At 50.7% G+C, this 18,426-nt stretch overlaps 1 protein-coding gene across 4 annotated transcripts in view; it reads right to left on the reverse strand.

The window, feature by feature from the left end:
* SETD1A (SET domain containing 1A, histone lysine methyltransferase) overlaps positions 1-18,426 on the reverse strand; it is a 1,694,645-nt gene that overhangs the window by 952,020 nt on the left and 724,199 nt on the right. For all 4 annotated transcript variants that reach the window (XM_069651930.1, XM_069651928.1, XM_069651929.1 and 1 more), the window contains exon 8: positions 3,462-4,569. In XM_069651930.1, coding sequence (XP_069508031.1) covers positions 3,462-4,569 — 1,108 coding nt within the window. The remainder of the gene's footprint in view (positions 1-3,461; positions 4,570-18,426) is intronic.

The raw sequence follows: 18,426 nt of genomic DNA on the forward strand, positions 1-18,426 counted from the left end.
TCCACATCAGAAATCTCGGCCACACCCTCTAGTAGCTCAGCATCAGAGATTTCATGAACTGTTTTTTTTTTTTTTTTTTTTAAAGTCATTCACCATCAGTTTTTGTTTTACAAAATAGTTTTTCAAAATTTCAGAAAAGTGTGCGTTTTTTGGTTTTATTCTTCTACAAGTTCTCTTATTTTGTTCCACGGGATTTTGGCCCTTAAAGGGTTGTTTTTTTAAAGCATCCTGCCCTTTTTCTTTACCCCTGATCTTCTTGTCTCGTCTTTTCTTCTGTAGGGTAATTTTTCTTTTTTTTCTTTCCAGATTGCCCGAACAGTTTGTTTTGATGATTGCAGGCTTATTTTTTTCAGGAGGTAGAAGTAGGTTGTCTTCAAGGTTCTGCACTGGCTTTGTTGAGCCAGTTCTTCGACTGACAGGGGGGTGTGCGAGCGGCGTCAGTGCAGGACTTTTTGCATCGACAGCCTTCACTGCTGAAACAGTCCTCGTGTTGTTTCTCGCCACCACTTGGGGTCGTTGCAGAGGTCGATTCGGTGGAAATCTCGCCCGCTCCTTCCACTCCCTCCGCCTAAAACTGAACCAAGGAGGGCTGGGTTGACTTTGAGGCACTGTTCCTCCCACTCCCAGGTTCCGAAGGAAGGGGCACGGGCGTGTGCACTTGCGCCATCATTGTTTCCAGCTGGGTGCCCACGGCCAGACCTTCTGCCGTCAAATGTCCAACCGCCTCAATCACCGGCTGAGATGCGTCGGCTCGGGCGGCTGCAGGCTTCGGGGCCTCAACATCGGCCCCCGGCCCATCTCCCACGCCAGCCACCACACACTGCAACCGGGGCACGCCATCCCACTCCTCGCACGGCACGTCCTCTCCAGAGACAGCAACCGGTAAGCCATACAAGGGGGGTTGCCGTGGCGGGGAACATACAGTTAGAGGTGCTTCAAAAGTTTGTGTATGCTCACTTGCTGTATTGTTTACAATGGGGTTGATGTGTCTGTGTCCATGTCCATTTAAAGGAGCCGGCGTAGAGGTCTGATGCGCTCCTTTAAAGTTAGTTATTTAGATCATTCAAGTCGTCATCAGTGACTAGTACACTCTGCCCCTTTTCAAGGTTATTTTTTTTTTTTTAATGCGCCGATTTTCTGTTTGGTCCATGCCGTCGTCCATGGATGTTAGCGGCGGCGGCATTAGCTTACTGACTTGATCAGTTTCTCCAAAGAGTCCAGGGGACATAGATGAAGAGCTTTTTCAATCTTCTCGTCTCCGAGCGCTTCTAAGCAAGTGCCCCTCCTCCATTTCACCTAGGGTTGTAAGTGGAGGCACCCCCAGGGAGTGCGGCCTAGAAGAGCGGTTCGGAGAGCAGCCCAGTCCGTTCTGGTAGTCCTGTTGGACTGAAGGACTAACTCTCCACGGCCGCTCCGCGGCAGGAAGAGGCTTTTGTAGTGGGTCCACCCACTGCAATAGGACAGGAAACAAGACTAACTCTCTGTAACTCAGCCTTTGTCTCAGTTTTAAAAATACATCCATCTAACAATTATTTTTTTTATCTGTGATCTAGTTTGGATCTCTGATGGGAGAGCCGAAGAGTAGCAATTCTGATTTAGACTTTTTTAGGCACAACCAGTATTTTACCATCCATTGTTTTACTATTTTGGAGACATCGTTTAACCAGACAGTGTCCTGTTCATAGTTACCCTTCAGTCTCAGCAAAAGCAGAGTATCATCACCATAGCTGGTGAAATGGATGTTCATGTTGTCCAACATATCATACAGACGTTTGCTGTAGACATTGAATAAAGCTGGGGACAGCAAATCCCCCTGTAGAACTCCAAAGGAAATGGGAGCATATTCCAAAATGGTCTCGCCCCAATGCACAGCCGAGAGCCTATCGGACAAAAGAAAGAGTAGATCCACTTTCTAGCGTAGGGTGAGCACTTACCCGTTTTACCTCATGCTACCAAAAGAGTGTCATGGTCCATTAAATCGAAGGCCACTGACAGGTCCAAAAGGACCATCAGGCCACATCTGCCTGAGTCAGTAATATCCAGCATAACTGACTGCACATCCAGGAGTGCACATTCTGTACTATAGTAAGGTATAAAGCCTGATTTTATACCATGGAAGAAATGTTTGTGTTCTAGAAAGTCCTGGAACTGTTTTGGGGCTACTTTGTCTAAGATTTTCAAGAAAAAGGCTGTGTTAATAAGGAGTCTTCGATTGGATATATCACTGGAATCTTTACCAGCTTTTTTGGTTAAGAGGGGTAACCATAATTTGCTTCGTATTTTTGGGAACCTCCTTATGTCTAAAAAAAGCAAAGGGGGTTTTCTGTGTCGCCTGGTGACATTTTCAGACACAAGTGGGAAAAATAAGTAACCTAAAGTTGGAGAGTATGAAAAAATAAAAGGGTATACAAACTTGCCTTCGATATTCACCAAAATAATTTTGCCAGCAGTGCAGTTAAGCACAGCTGATATCAGACACCATCTGGATTGTGAACAGTCAAGGAATATCTGCAATGTCTACAAATTGAATAATGCGATTTGAGGGATTCTAAAACTAATGTAGAAAAAGAAAATCAAAAGGATTTTAAAAAGGAAATTTGATACTAGGTTGACCTGCTTCTTTCTGCAACAAACAGAGCTGTATTATGCCCTTTGCAGCGTCAAGAGATATAGACCAACTGAAGGTGCCAAATTAAACCAAGTATGAATGAGGCCAAAGCTGGTTGAGCCCACACCTTCTGGCTACTCTGGTTACATCCAAAGGAAAGGACTTCAAATTCCTATAAAAGAAGGCACAATGGACACAAGTGTACAGTTTCTATTCTGAATAACCTTTTAATTGAATTTTTCAAAAAGGTAATGGAAGAAACCTTTGAGAAAGCCATTCAGGATAGCTACTGGGCAGTAAGCCATAATCTAATCTTGTGAACTACGGTGAATTTCTTGCTAAAGAACACCACCACCATCAGTTAGCAAATAGAATGTTCTACAAAGGTAGATAGTTATTCTAAAGTTCCAAATTAGCAGAGGTTAGCCAGAGGTGTTTGACAAGACATCAAGACTGAGATATGCTTCATTAAGGTGTAAACTCTGAATCGTTTTTGCTCTGCAAGCCTCTCCATCTTATTTTTATTAGAACATGAGACTTCTTACTTTTTAAGGTTTAGTTGGAGACTTCCAACCAGGGAAAGGTAGAAGTATCAAACAATAGTTTTATCATTAGTTTCACAGCAGATACTCCTTCAGGTAATGCAATTTTGCATTTGAGGATGTGTGATAATCGACTATTGAAAGCATGAGTTCATTATGCAAGTTATTATTCACCTGCAACGAAAGCATGAACTTAGCGAAACTTTGATGAGCAATCCTGGATGGGCTATCAATTATACAACTTGAAAAAGAATTTGCATAAAGAGGATAGATTTCTACATCACAAAATTCACCCATGTTACACTACTCACCCGGTCTTGGCCATTTGTGGTTGGAGGTTCTCGTCTTTGTCCAATCTCTGGACCTACGACATCTTCAAAGCTGACTGGCAGAGGTGGCGGTGGTGTGAACGGGCCTTGTGGCTCCTTCTCATCATCCTCAGAGTCTGAATTCAGAAATGAAAACTTCGACCTCTGCTCCTTCAGCAGCATCTCAATCCGTGAATCGAGGCTGCTGTGATGAGCAAATGGAACACTTTCATTAGTGAAGTCTGGCGCAGGGGACCCCGACCTGGCTGGGGAGACTGGTACTGGGTTAGGGGACTGTATCCTTTCCTCCACAAGGGTTGGAAGAGTAACAGCAGGAGGAACAGCAGCAGCAGCAACAGGGCTGGTAACCTCCTTTGTTTCCTGAGAAAAGAATTCAGACACTGACACATTGTTCAGTAAGAAATTGTCTGAGAGAGGAACAGCAGCAGTGGGCATTGGCAGAAGCCTGTAGTCTTTATCCCCTATATGATGGTCGAAGACTTGATCCATAAGGGCTGGAATTGAAGGAGGCAGAGGAGGTGCTTCATTTAGGTTCGTATAAGGGGGATAAGAGTTCTGTGCAGTAAACCGCTCACCCTGTTGGCCATAATTATGGCTGTTCTGAAAGAGAGGGACCTCAGATATAGGTGGTGGTGGTGGAGGAGGAGGAGGTGGGGGAGGATAGGTCCCAGATGAGGCACCTGGCAGTTCCTCTCGCTGGTTATGGTTTCTGTGCCGATGGTGGAAAACCGGCTCCTCTCGGTGAAGAGAACGGTGAGATGTCTCCTCCCGATGGCTGTGGTAAGAGCGCCCCTCAGAATGACGCAGGTATCTGCTGCCCCCTTTGTGATGAGAGGACGATGAAGATGTAGAAGGGACCACCAGGGCAGCAGCAGTGACAGAGGTGGACACAGATGAGGACGAAGCAACAGTGCCCTCATACTGTTGGCTATAAGAAGGATAATGAGGATCACTGCTCTGAAATGGAGGAGCTGTCTGTGAATACTGCAGACTTGTCCTATGGGAATAGGAGTCTCGGTAGCTGTTTTCAAGTCTTCTCGTCTTGTAACTGGATTCTTGAGAGGGAATGGCATAGCTGGGAGTTCCTTGCCTAATGAAGACAAAAACAGACAATTACCATGGCTATTCTAGAACACTTTAGCCCTTGCATTAAATCCTTTAGAACTGGAAGGCAATATCATACTTGGCCCCAGAAAAGCATTTAAAAAAGGACTGACATCTCTTTTGGACATTTACATCTTGTCACCCATCATGTCAGTCCACAGACCTATGAATAGCATGTCACAAACTGCAACACCCAGTTTCATATGAATTCCAATATAATTGTAATTTTGGAGGGGATCAAAGCAAGAGTGTTATGACGGAAGAGCAAAGGATAAAAGTACATGAATAAGCAAGATATGATATGGCATTTATAACGCGCCTGTACACAAGTGTTGCTAGGCGCAACAAGACAAAGGGGGGGGAGATAGGGAGGACAAAACAACAATCTTACTAGACCCTCTGTCAATTTGTGTGATAGAGACATGGGTTACCAGTCAAATGGTCGAAAACATTTGGTCGACAGGACAATTGGTCGACACCATTTGATGGAATGCCAAATGGTCGATTTTTTTTTTTTTTTTACCCATTTTTTGGGTTTTTTTGGGGGGGTCTCCCCCCCCCCCCCCCCAACCCCCCCCCAACCCCCAACCCCCTTTTTTTCTTTTTTTTTCCCCACACGAAAACCCACAAAACACATATATATATATATATATAAATAAATAAAAATTCGACCATTTGGCATTCGACCAAATGGTGTCGACCAAATTGCAGTCGACCAGTTTGTTGTCGACCAGTTGACTGGACACCAGAGACATGCATGTGAAGGATGGGGGGGGGGGGGGAGAGCGAGAGAGAGGGGGGGGGAGAAGAGGGGGAGAGGGAAAGAAAGAGGGAAAGAAAGAGGGGGGGAGAAAAAGGGAGGGAGAAAGGGAAGGAGAAAGAGGGAGGGAGGGAGAAAGAGGGAGGGAGAAAGAGGGGGGCAGAAAGAGGGAGGGAGAAAGAGGGAGGGAGAAAGAGGGAGGGAGAAAGAGGGAGGGAGAAAGAGGGGGGCAGAAAGAGGGGGGCAGAAAGAGGGGGGCAGAAAGAGGGGGGCAGAAAGAGGGGGGCAGAAAGAGGGGGGCAGAAAGAGGGGGGCAGAAAGAGGGGGGCAGAAAGAGGGGGGCAGAAAGAGGGGGGCAGAAAGAGGGGGGCAGAAAGAGGGGGGCAGAAAGAGGGGGGCAGAAAGAGGGGGGCAGAAAGAGGGGGGCAGAAAGAGGGGGGCAGAAAGAGGGGGGCAGAAAGAGGGGGGCAGAAAGAGGGGGGCAGAAAGAGGGGGGCAGAAAGAGGGGGGCAGAAAGAGGGGGGCAGAAAGAGGGGGGCAGAAAGAGGGGGGCAGAAAGAGGGGGGCAGAAAGAGGGGGAGAGAAAGAGGGGGGCAGAAAGAGGGGGGCAGAAAGAGGGGGGCAGAAAGAGGGGAGAGAAAGAGGGGAGAGAAAGAGGGGGGAGAAAGAGGGGGGAGAAAGAGGGGGGAGAAAGAGGGGGGAGAAAGAGAAAGAGAAATAAAGATAAAGAAAGAGAAAGAGACCAAACTACTCCTCCTTGGCTTCTGGGGAGGTAATCCCTTTAACAAATACAATTTATGATTGCTAAATGCAACATTGCCATGAAATGGGGAAGCAAGGATCCTCTTAGCTTTTCGAGGGGGCGAGAAAGAGAGCGGGAGTGCGCAAGAGATTAATAGTTACTCACCATAGTGACTAACATACTCCTAGTCTTTAGTCCCCCTTTCCTCCATACTGCATGGGCGCCCCTTGCTAGGGACAGGAGATGGAACTTTTTCACCAGAAAAAAACATCTTCCCCTTTAAATTTAGAAGCACGCAGGGGCATGCCACTGAGAGTATGTGCTCTCCTGACTCCGCCCACCGGCGCCACTCCTCAGTTCCCATTGACAGGTCGACAAGATTACATAGCCTAATGACACCAGTATTATTAGGGGGGATGGTGGGACGCAAGGAGGAAAGGGGACTATGGACCAGGAGTACGTTAGTCACTATGGTGAGTAACTATAATTACTCCTACGTCCCGCCCCCCTTTCTTTCATACTGCATGGGCGATTACAACTGAATGTAATCCCAGGGTGGAGAGATGATCCTCCTTAAACAAACAAGTTCCTTAGAACCGCCTGTCCAAAAGCGGCATCTGATTTAGAGCTGGCGTCCAAACAGTAGTGTTTACAGAAAGCCAAAGGAGTGGCCCAGGTGGCCGCCCTGCTGATGACCTGCCACAGGACCTGCTGCTGGAATACGACAGCCGTGGCCTCGGCTCTGACAGCGTGGGCATGCATGTTAGCTGGAAGTGGTTTGTGCTGCCCCGCATAGGCCTCCTTGATGGAAGAAACCATCCACCTTGCTCTAGAGTACTTGGATGCCTGATAACCGAGCCTTGACCCCCCTCCCCGCCCCCCCGAAGGTGACAAACGGAGCATCCGACTTGCAGAAGCTCTTGGTCCCGTCCAGATATAATTTCAGAGCGTGTCTGACATCCAGACAGTGTTAGACCCTCTGAGCATCGTCCTTAGGATCGGCAAAACGTAGATCAAATCATCTCCTCGTTTAGATGGACAGCAGAAACTACCTTATGTAGGTACGCAGGGTGCGTTCTCAGGACCACCTTATCTTTGTGAAAAGTAGTATGGGGTTCTGATGCCACCAGAGCCTTGATGTCGCTGACTCTGCGAGCAGAGGAGACCCACCAACAAATCTGTGACCAACCTGATGTCCGTGGATGTCATTGGTTCGAAAGGTTTGTGCGCTAGGGCGCCCAACACTACATTAAGATCCCACACAGGGTGTGGCTTCTTGATGGGCGGGTAGAGACTGGTGAGGCCTGCCAGAGGCCGCTTAACCATCGGGTTGGAGAATACCTCCTCCTCAGAATTCCTGTAGAACCCTATGGCTGCCACGTAGGTGCGACAGGTGTCTATTTGCATCCCTGTGTGAGCGAGGTGTGCCGAGAATGGGAGCACATCGTCCATATGCAAGTAAGAGGGTCTATCTCCTTAGAGTCCGCCCAGTGACAGAACCTGGTCCATTTACTCTTATACTGGCTGCCAATAGCCTTGCTCCTAGCGCCCTGAATGATGCCCTGGTTAGCATGAGACAGGCTCAAATGTTTCAGTGTGACCCGTTCGGAGCAAGGGCTCATTTCTGTGGAGCAGGGTGGATGACCCTGCCTCCTCTGCTGCAAGAGGAGGTGAGTTGGGCCCAGCAGCAGGTGCAGGGTGGCCTGTCCGAGAGGCTGAGGAGCTCGAGAACCACGGTCTTGCAGGCCACCACAAAGTTATCAGAATGATGCAGAGGTGTCCAGATTCCCTTATCTTGCAGATCACCCTGTGGATCGGGGATGTTGGAGAAAATGCATATGCCATCATGCCATTCTACTGTATCTGGAATGCGTCGTCCAGGTACCCGGGGCCATGCCCTGCTAGGACACAAACTGCTGGCACTTCCTGTTGGACCAGGAGGCAAAGAGGTCCACCTGAGGAAGCCCAGAACCTGATTGTTGAATTGCCATTCGTAACTGTCCGCTCCCAGTCTGCTGAGCCTGTCGCTTACAGTTTGGACTCCCCCGGGAGGTGGACTGCAGTCAGGTAGATGTTCTCCAAGGCCCACTCCCACAAGCTGACTGCTAGGCTGCACAGCGGAGGTGACCTGGTGCCACCCTGCTTGTTGTGGAGTTGTCCGTCTGGCTGAGAATAGCCCTACCCCAATGAGCAGAAGGAAAGCTTCGAGCGCTAGCCAGATAGCTTTCAGCTCCAGCCAGTTGATATGGGATTGCTGCTCCTACAGGGACCAGACTCCATGGTCACTGGTTGTCCAGAGTAGACCCTGCATCCTTCCAGGAAGGAATGTGTGGTGATGGTGACTTGAGGGGGTGCCTGCCGGAAGGGCCTGCATCTCTGCAGATTGCAGTCCCAGGAGCACCAGGTGAGGCCTGGTGGAGAGAAGGAGGAATGCTGACAAGCTTCGCTTGGGAGCCCCACTACTGATTCCATAAGACGGCAAAGTGCAGCTGTAATCTCTTCACCTGGAGTCTCGTGTGGGGGACGGCCTGTAGGACCACTGCCATGATCCCAGTAAATGCTGGTACCACAGAGATCACCTCACAGCTGAGGCGGTGACTTATGGCCATGATCTTGTCCTCCAAGGGGAAAACTCTGAGCTTGTGTCCCATATGAGGGCCAGAAAGGAAAAGATATGGGCAGGCTGCAACTGAGACTTCTTGAGGTTGATTGAGAATCCCAGCTCATGGAGAGCGGTCATAAGAGCAGAGGAAGCGTGATGCATCGCCTCCGGAGAACTGACTCCCGAGGAGCCAGTTGTCCGGGTATGGGTAGCCGCGGTAGCCTCGAGCCCTAAGGAGGGACGCTACTGCAGTCATTAGTCTAGTAAATACTCTGGGGGGCCGAGTTGAGGCCGAAGGGTAGAACCTTGTATTGGAAATAGCAGCCCATGATCCTGATCCTCAGAAAGGATCGATGAGGCTGCCAAATGGGGACATGCGGATAAGCGCCCTTCAGATCCAGGGAACACATCCAGTCTCCCCTGCACAGTGAATCTGCTATGTGGGCTGGCATAACCAGCTTTAATTTTTGAAGGTTAAGGGAGGAGAGGTCCAACACAACTCTCAGGCCAGCCTGGTTCTAATTTTGTATGGCAAAAATCCTGGAGTAGAAGCCCAAGCCTTGCTGGGTGGCTGCAACTTCTTCTATTGCCTGGCTCTCGATGAGTGACCGAATTTCCACCAACACAGTTGCTGTCCCAATCTGTGGGAGTGGAGGGGAGGAGGGAGGAATCAGCGGACAGTAGCCCATGGATACTAAATATAGGATCCAGGCGTCCGCTAACCTCTGCGCCCAAAACTGTGTGTGCAGGGCAAGCCTGCCCCCCCACCCGAGACACGTGGACCCGAAGGGGCGCGTTATGCCTTCTTTCCCTCTGAGGCTGTTGCAGAGGGGACGGGGGGGACTGAAAGAAGCCCTTTCTCCCCCCTTTTTGTTGTTTACGCCAGTGCTGACTGAGAACAGTCAGGCTGCCTAGACCTCCGTTCTTGGAAGCCCTGGGATCCGCCAAACGCCCGCCCTTTATCGGAGCATTGATGCAAATGGGTATATGCCTTGGGCGTGGTCTTCGTAGGATAAAAACACTGCAGTTTGGGAACTGTTTTTCTTTTTAATTAGCTCCTCATCAGTGGTGGAGTGAAAGAGGCTGCCACCCTCGAATGGAAGGTCCAATATGCGTTCCTGGACGTCTGGGTTGAATTTAGTAGCCCAAAGCCAGGCAGTCCGTGGCAATGCATATGGCCCGGCCAGGGGTGTCAATGTGGATCACAGTGAACTCCATGATGTCTTGTGCCACCAACTCAGCCTCCGCCAGTCCCGCCTTTAAACGTGCTTGGTTCTGCACCAGATGTTCTATAAGGAAGTCGGCTATTTCCCGCCAAAGCCTCTGGTTAAAGGCTGCCAGCATGGCATTCGCGCTGGATTGATGAAGGTGCAGTGAGGCATTGGAATAAAGCTTCTTTCTGTAAACCTACAAAATCATCTTCTCCTTGCCTAACAGCGCTGAGGGCGAGGTGGTCGAGGACGACTGAGGCTTTGAGTAGAGTGACGCTGCAGTGATCACTGAAGAGTGGGGTTGAGGGTGTGCCGACAGTGAGAGTGGATCCCCCTCCATCTGTTTATAATTGGCATCGAGGCGCCAATTGACAGACTGTGTCGAGTGGGGCTTAAGCCACCCCTTTTGGCCAAGGCGACAATGTCCTTCTGCATCAGGATTCCCGTTCTAGCCGCAGGGCCCAGAGTGAAGACTTCGGCCAGGACCCCCGCCTCCGGTTGTTCGACCTCTGGTTGAGGAAGCCCGCAGGAACTCTGCCAAACCTGCGAGCCGTTCGTGGAAGGCCTTGGCGGACGACGGCGTCCTCTTCTTCATCAGTGTCCACCAAGGTGTACGGCTTGTCCAGCGCTGGTGGAGAAGTGCTGGGCGCCGAGGGCTGCGGTATGGAACCACTTTAACTGTTGGGGGCAAGGGGAGCCGGAATCGAAGGAGCCGGCGAGAGCAGCATGGACTGTACCGGGGCCTGCAGCGCTGGAGCCCTAGGAGGAATGATTATAGGTGCAGGCGGAGGGAACGGAGGGAGCATGTCCCTGATCAAATCCCGAAGGATGGCCCCCATCTGAGGAGATCTCATGAGCGTGAGGAACTTTTCAAAGAACTTGTCCTCACAGGACAGTGGGGTGGCAGGTGATGTTGACGAGGTAGAGGGTTGCTGCAGGGGGCCGGTGCATACTCCGTCTAGCCGGTTGTGGGGTAATCCTGCCCTGTGAAGCTGTAGGCCACGTACCTGGTTAACACCAGTCCCACTGTGTAACTCGTTCTCCCACCTGCTCCGTTCCAAGGGGCGGTATCGGACGAGTAGCCATCTTGTCTGGCGTGCCGGCCATCTTGTCAAGCTGCATGCCACATGCCAAAGATGTGGTGCTTGGCTCACTGGGCCCTGCCTCCTCTAGGACCCTTGGCTGTGGAGCATGAGACCTACCATGCACCTCAGGGCGGGGTCTGGTAGGAGTGTTGCTCTTGGAAGTACCGCCAATAGTGCTGCATGCAGGTAGCCCCTCAGGTGTACACCCGGTAAAAGAACCTTGCAGTCCCTCAGCACTGTTTCTGGAAGGATCTACTAACGCCTCGGCCTGGCGGGTGGTAGGTGAAATAGCCTCGTACCAGTGCTGGTGCGAGAACCTGCAAGGTTCCTCCTGCTCGGGCGTTTCCTTGGGAAGGAGTTGCCCTTGCAGGTTGCGATGGAAAAAAAGCGGCCCTACCTTGGGCCTTGACTTATGTCTTCAGGTCCTCTGGAGACGACTTCTCGAAGAGCTCCCTCCACCGAGCTAGCCTGTTCTTCAGAGCACACAGTGCCAAGGTAGCAGAGGCAAAGAGTGTGGGGATCGGATGTAGGAAACAGCCCTTCGCGGGCTGGACACCTGCTGAAGCCCGCTGGCGTCGAAATGCAACGGGGAGGAGTGCGACGCCATGGAGGACCAAGTACCTGATTGATAAAAAAAAAAAGACAAAGACAGAGGAACGTATCGGGTAAGAGCACGTGGTATAACAAGGTCGAAGCCAAACCAAAGAGCGCTGGTGAAATCGGCCCGTTCCAGTCGACGCGGAAAGGGGGCTTGAGGAGTAGCGCATGTGTGTAGAGTCAGGGGAGCACGTGCTCGCAGAGCCGCGCCTCTAAGTTTAAACTAGAAGGTTTTCTCTGGTGAAAAACGTTCAGTCTCCCGTCACTAGTGAAGGATGCCCATGCAGTATGGAGGAGAGAGAGGGAGGAGGGGGGCGAAGAGGGGCGAAGAGAGGGAGGGAGTGAGGGAGGGGGCAGGAGGGGAAGGAGAGGGGGAGGGGGAGAGAGGGGGAGAGAGGGAGAGAGAGAGAGAGGGAGGTAGGGAGGGAGGGCGAGAGGGACGGGGGGAGGGGGGAGAGAGGGAGGGAGGGAGGCCACGCAACAGAGGGGAGGCGTGCGCACGACAGAGGGGGTGAGAGAAGGGGAGAGAGGACGGGGGGTGAGAAAGGGGGGGTGAGAAAGGGAGGGTGAGAAAGAGGGGGTGAGAAAGGGAGGGTGAGAAAGGGTGTGAGAAAGGGGGGGTGAGAAAGAGGCAAGAGCGAGGTGGGGCGTGAGGACGGCAATCCTCGGTAAAAGAAAAAAAAATTCATTTTCACTTACAAACTGGATTTCTCCTCTAAACCAATCACTATCATACTGCCCCCATCCAATGACTGCCCTCTCCCTAAGCCCCTCCTCTGGCAGCCATATTCATATTTGGTAAGCATGTAAAGTGGCAGTATGAGCAAGAAGAGTCGTAGAGGGCACAGAGGGAGAGTTCGCATGTGAATCTATGCCAGAACCATGCTGGAGAACAATAGTTACACGTAAGTAACATGTTCCTTGTCCAGCATGGGGTCTGGCATGGATTCACATGCTCAAGAATAACAAATGCATAGCAGTACAACATTACACAACCACCGGAGGTGGCAAGGCTCAACAAAAGTAATCAACGCTTCCCTCTGGAACACTCGTCTCAAGGAAACAAACAGGTTTTGCAACACTGCTTGGCCGACTCTGGACTGCTCCCTGGAATCCATGTCGACGCAGTAGAACTTTGTGAAGGTGTGCGTTGACCTCCACGTAGCAGCCCTGCAAATGTTAAGCAGGGGCACACCAGACAGGAACGCTGTAGTTGCAGCGATCGCTCGGATCGAGTGGGCTCTCGGACGGCCATGCAACGGTCGGTTCGCCAACCGTTGATGCCGCCGGAGAGCCAGCTGGAAATGAAAGCCTTGGAGAGGGCCTGCCCATGGTTCACAGGGCCAAAGTTCACAAAAAATTGCGACGTCTTCCGATAACTGTGTGTGGTCCACATAGAACTTCGGCGCTCTAGCCACATCCAGCCAGTGCAAAGTCCTCCAAGCCAGAGACGAAGGCGTCAGGAAGAATACAGGTAACAGCAAGAGCTTGTTTAGATGAAAGTCTGACGGCACCTTGGGCATGAAGGAGGGGTGCGTCTGTAGCACTACCCTCATCTCGTGGAATGTCAAATAAGGTGATTTACAAGAGAGGGCCTGAATCTCTCCCACTCGTCATGCAGAGGTGATGGCCACAAGAAAAGCTGTTTTCCACAACAAAAATTACAGTGGCGCTGAATGCATAGGCTCGAACGGAGGACCCATGAGCTTATTCAGCACCACGTTGCGCACCCACGCCGGGGCCGGGGCTGGCGCCTTCACCGGCGGAAACGAGCAAAATAGTCCTTTGACGAACTCCTTCATTAATCGATGCAACTATAAGGATGATCGGCCAGGAGATCTGGTGTAGCAGGAGATAGCCGCCAGACAAACTTTGATAGAAGCGTGGGCCAGCACTGCCTTGGCCAACGACAACAAATATGGAAGCACCGGCGGAGCAGTGACTCGTAGAGGGTCGATCTTCCGAGTACGACACCAAACCTATTCCACTGAGAGTAGACAAAGCCCTGGCCTTGCCGAGCAACTCCTTACAATCCGCTGGGAGATCATAGCACCCAAACTCTGGTGCTGCAGGGACCAGTCCTTCAGGTACAGCGATCCTGGCTCGTGTTGCAGAATTGCGCCTCCTTCCCTGGCGAGAAGATCTGCGACCGCCAGAAGCTTAACTGGAGGGGACGCCGACATGTTCAGAAGGTCTGGGTACCAGATCTGCCTCGGCCACGCCGGTGCGACAAGGATCATCCTGCACCGGGACTGTCTGTTGATTGACTAATCGAAGAAGCAACGGAAGGAACGCATACAGAAACAAGCCGTCCCAGGGGAAAGACAACGCGTCCCCCATGCTCCCCGGCTGGGGAATCCTCCTGGTGAACCTCCAGCACTTGGTGTTCGTCGCTGTCGCAAACAGATTGATCTGGGGATTGCCCCATCTGCGGAACAGATGATCCATTTGGTCCTGCCGAAATTCCCACTTGTGGCAAGAGCACAGCTCCCTGCTGAGAGAGTCGGTGACGGTGTTCTTCACTCCTGCCAGATGAAACGGGATGAGCAAAATCCCCTGAGCTACGGCGAGCACCGAGGACTTGGTTCTCCCCTACTTCCTGATGAAGAATATTGTGGCAGTGTTGTCCGTGAAGAACCATAGCACCTTGCCCTTGAGGGACGGAAGGAAGGACTTGCGAGCCCAAAACACTGGCTGAAGCTCCAACACCATGTGCAACGTCTTCTCCTCCGGTAGCCACAGGCCGCTTGCATGAATTACTTCTGGTGTGCGCTCCCCATCCTTCCAGGGAGGCATCCATCGGAATTGTCTCCTGATGAGGTGGGGTCTGTAAATCCGCGCCTGCGGACAGATGTGCGCGCACTCCCCAGCACCGTATGACTTGACGGAAACTCGTCGAGTGTGACCTTGTCCTCAAAGCTTCCCGAAACTTGTATCCAACGGGCATCAAGGAACTCCTGTAGTGGACGCATCCGTAGCCTGCACAGCCGAATGAGGTATTTGCATGATGACATGCAGAGCAGGGACTTGATGGACCTCACCCTTGCGATCTTCAGGGCCAACGGCCGTTGTACCTTGCCCAAGATGGCCACTATCTCTCCTCCGACGGAGACGCCAGACACCGTTGAGTCGGGCTCCCGGAAACCGTGTGTCCTCCGATGGAATCAAGCAGGACTTTGCATAGTTCACTGAGAACCCCAGATCCTTCAGGATTTGGACGGTTCTCGCCGTGTGTTCGATGGTGATGTCTTTTGAGCTTGCCCGGATGTGCCAGTCTCCAGGTATGGGTAGAAGAGGATCCCTCGTAGACACAGCTGCGCCGCTATCGGCGCCAGGCACTTGGTGAAAGCCCTTGGCGCCGACTTCAATCCGAAGGGAAGGGCCTTAAATTGGTAATGTTGCCCTTGAACCATTAAGCGTAGCAACTTGCAGTGGCCCTTGTGTATGGGGATGTGAAAATAGGCATCTTCCAAGTCCAGAGCTCGTGCTGAAGAGTCACCATCAGAAACTTTTGAGACTTGATGTACTTGTTCAGACGGCGGCAGTCAAGGATGGGCCTCCAACCGCCGGTCTTCTTTTTGATGAGGAAGTAACGAGAGTACACTATGGAGCCCCAGAGCCTCTTTGGGACGAGCTCCATAACACCCTTTTTTTTTTAGCATGCCCGCACCTCAAAAAGGAGCTGAGGGACGTGGTTTTCCTGCCGGGCAACTGGTGGTATACGTGGACACTTCCATTGGAACTCTAGGGTGTGTCTGTGGGCGAGAGCGTCCAGCACCCAACGGTCGGTGGAGATGGTCTTCCACATGCTGATGAAGTTCGCCAGCCGGCCTCCCACCGGAGTGCTGGGGTGGGGGCCCGACGCCGCAGCCGGTTGAATCCTGTTTTGACGTTGAAGCGCCGCATTGGGGGCTTTGGGGACAACAACAACGTCGTCCTCCAGATTTGGCACGGCCACTGTAGGTCTCCTGGGCTGACAAGCGGGAGGGTTGACGGTAGGACGAAGCACCTCCCCTGAATCCTTTGGAAGAACGCTAGGATTTTCCTCCATAGTCCCGAAAGGACGGCCATCGTTGCTGAAGCGTGCCCAAGGCACAAGCCGTCTCAGTGTCTGCCTTGATGGCCTGAAGAGACTCATCCACAGTCTTCCCGAGCACGTTGTCCCCATCGAAGGGCATGTTCAACACCTTTGACTGAACATCCGGGTGGCAGTTAGTAGCTCTTAGCCAGCCCCACCGACAAAGGCAAACGCTGTTGCCCATTTGGCGGAAACCTGTGTCGGCGATGTCCATAGCCACCGTAATGGTGTGGTCCGATGCCACCTCGCCTTCCTGTAGGATCTCCAAAGCTTCCATCCTCTCGTCGTCGGGAAGGAAGTCCAGGAGGGGAGCGATCTTGAACCAAAGATCCCTGTCGTAACGCGCCACGATGGCGAGGGCGTTAGCAACCTTGATGGTCATCGCTGCTGATGTGATAACGCTTCACCCCATAGATGCATTCAAAAAAAGTAAGGCGCTGCTATAGGTTGAAACCGTGGGCTCCTGTATTTAGTAAAAGCACGCAAAAAATGTTTTCTTTTCTTTGAGACCGTCATCAAAAAGGGGGGAAGCCTTGGTTTTTGCAAATGTCAAAAACCATTTAGCACATATAATATGTTAACAAAAATTAAAAGTAAAAACAAAACTCAAACACTCAGCTGGTTTGGAATGTCTAAACATCAAGATTATTATTTTTTCATTATTTTACCAAAACACAAATATACAAATCATTCCATAACACAGAACATGAAAAAATGATAGAAAAATTCTGTGTTTAAACCCAGAAATGTTGATGGAATTTCTTTGTCAGAATACAACACAATGAAAAAAAGGAAAAAGACTAACTGGAAAAGAGGAGGAAGATCGAAAAAAACGCAATTCAGACAAACTTAGAAAAAGAAACTTGTTGTGTACAGGAATTCTTATTCCACTGGAAATTAAGCACTTCAAAACATTGCACAAAAACAGTCTAACAAGGCTTGTGTCAATGCTGTTCCGTTATTAAAAGGACACAGTAACTTATTCCCATTGCTTGTTGCCTCTAAGGTTCTGCTGACACGGATTGCCAAAAGCAATATACACAGCAATTTTACTAAAATCCATATGGTCCCTTGTTTTTAGGACCATTCCCATCTAAGATCAAGTGGAGTGAAAACTTATTTTCCTGTACTGTTACACAACAAATAACATAACGTGGGACTTGTTCAGTAATCCTAAGGAAAGGAAAAAAACTTAACTGAGTTTGAACGTGGTGTGGGAGACACTGTGGTGGGAGAAATTACCCCACTAATAGAGTTCATATAGAACTACCAATGTCCCCTTGTACTGTCGCGTTTCGGTGGTATGCCAATCAAGTTGAGCCACCTTCATCAGGGCATGGACTTCTGACCCTGTAGGGTATAAACCAAGAGAAAAGGCGAAATTAAGAATTCTAAATGTCTACGGTGAGTGCCCGTAGTGGGGTTTTTAATGAAAAATAACAAAAAAATGATATACGGTTCTGGGCAATCTGATTGACCCTCATGGGTTTAACTACATCTTACCGCGAGGGGTGGGTAACCAGAGGCCCCCGTGTCCTGGAGCTGGACCCTACTACGGTGGACTGGTCAGGAAACTCAGCAGAAAGGCTAGCTGGCACAGCACTGTTTCTGGAGTTGTGATTACGTGTATGTACTGCCAGATGGCAAAGAATGGTTACTTATCTGGGGACAGGACAAAGCAAAAAAAGAAACAATTGGACAAAAAAAGTGTGCTGAGGGGTAGAGGGTCTTGTAGCTGTTGTGTTCACACTACTGCCCTTTATGTCTTACCCAGATGAGAAAATCAAACGTGTCCGCTGTAGCTTGATAGAGTGCAGGAGCGCCTGTGTTTTGTCCATACAGGGGATCCGTATGGTCGGGGGGGGGGGATGCGGGGGGTGTTGCCGTGGCTCGACTTCTCGCCCTCCTTTTCTGGTGACCAAGAAGGGCCCCAGTATTTAGTAAATGAGGGAGGGAAGAGAAGAGAGAAAAGGGAAAAGATGGGAGAAATGAGAGTACTGTGTACTGTAGTGTGTCTCTCTCTCCCATCTTACTAGCCGCGATATTCTTAAACAGATCCACTGTACCCGTGTCGCCTCTAGGGGCGAGAATGCATCAGGAAAGGGCGGCCGTGAACGTCCCTCTATGTTCCTGTGCGGAGCTTACGGAGTCCCGATCTCGTAGAGAAAGCAGCAATTTCCGATTGGCCTGGCGTGTGTTCGTTGCTAGGCTACAATGGATACGTTCAGGCAGATGCCGAGTCCACCAATCCGCGCATGGCTAGGCTGCGGAGAGGTTTGAACGTCAAAGCATGTCCAAGGGTGGGTCCCCGTTTACCCTATCCCTGCCTGCTTTCAGGAAGGCAGCAAAGCTGCGAGTGGGTATGTGCACAGAGGCCAATCAGCACTTTTTGCACGATTGTGCTGCGCTGGTCCTGCCTGTAGCCTGGTGCTGTGTCTGCCGCAGTAAAGGAATGGCCGTGTAGCCCTGGGCAGCTAACGTGCCGGCATTGGCGAGTGTGTGAAACGCGCGCCTCAGACCTATCAAGGAGCGGGAAGTGCCTTCCTACTATTAAAAACGTATGTCTCATATAGAAAGAGACGAGCCAAAAGAATTTGCGTAGTTGTTACATGAATAATATACATCCTCGCCTCCTCCTGCCCTTGATCTCTACTATATTAAATATGTGGAGCTAGGAAAGGAAACCAGAGGTCCTCCCATATGCAATGTGTAGATCTGAAAAAAGGGACCAGAGACAAATCTCTACCGCCATACATTTAGAAAAGTGC

The sequence above is a fragment of the Ambystoma mexicanum genome, chromosome 3p, assembly GCF_040938575.1.
Source record: "Ambystoma mexicanum isolate Mex_15411 chromosome 3p, UKY_AmexF1_1, whole genome shotgun sequence".
Lineage (NCBI taxonomy): Eukaryota > Metazoa > Chordata > Amphibia > Caudata > Ambystomatidae > Ambystoma > Ambystoma mexicanum.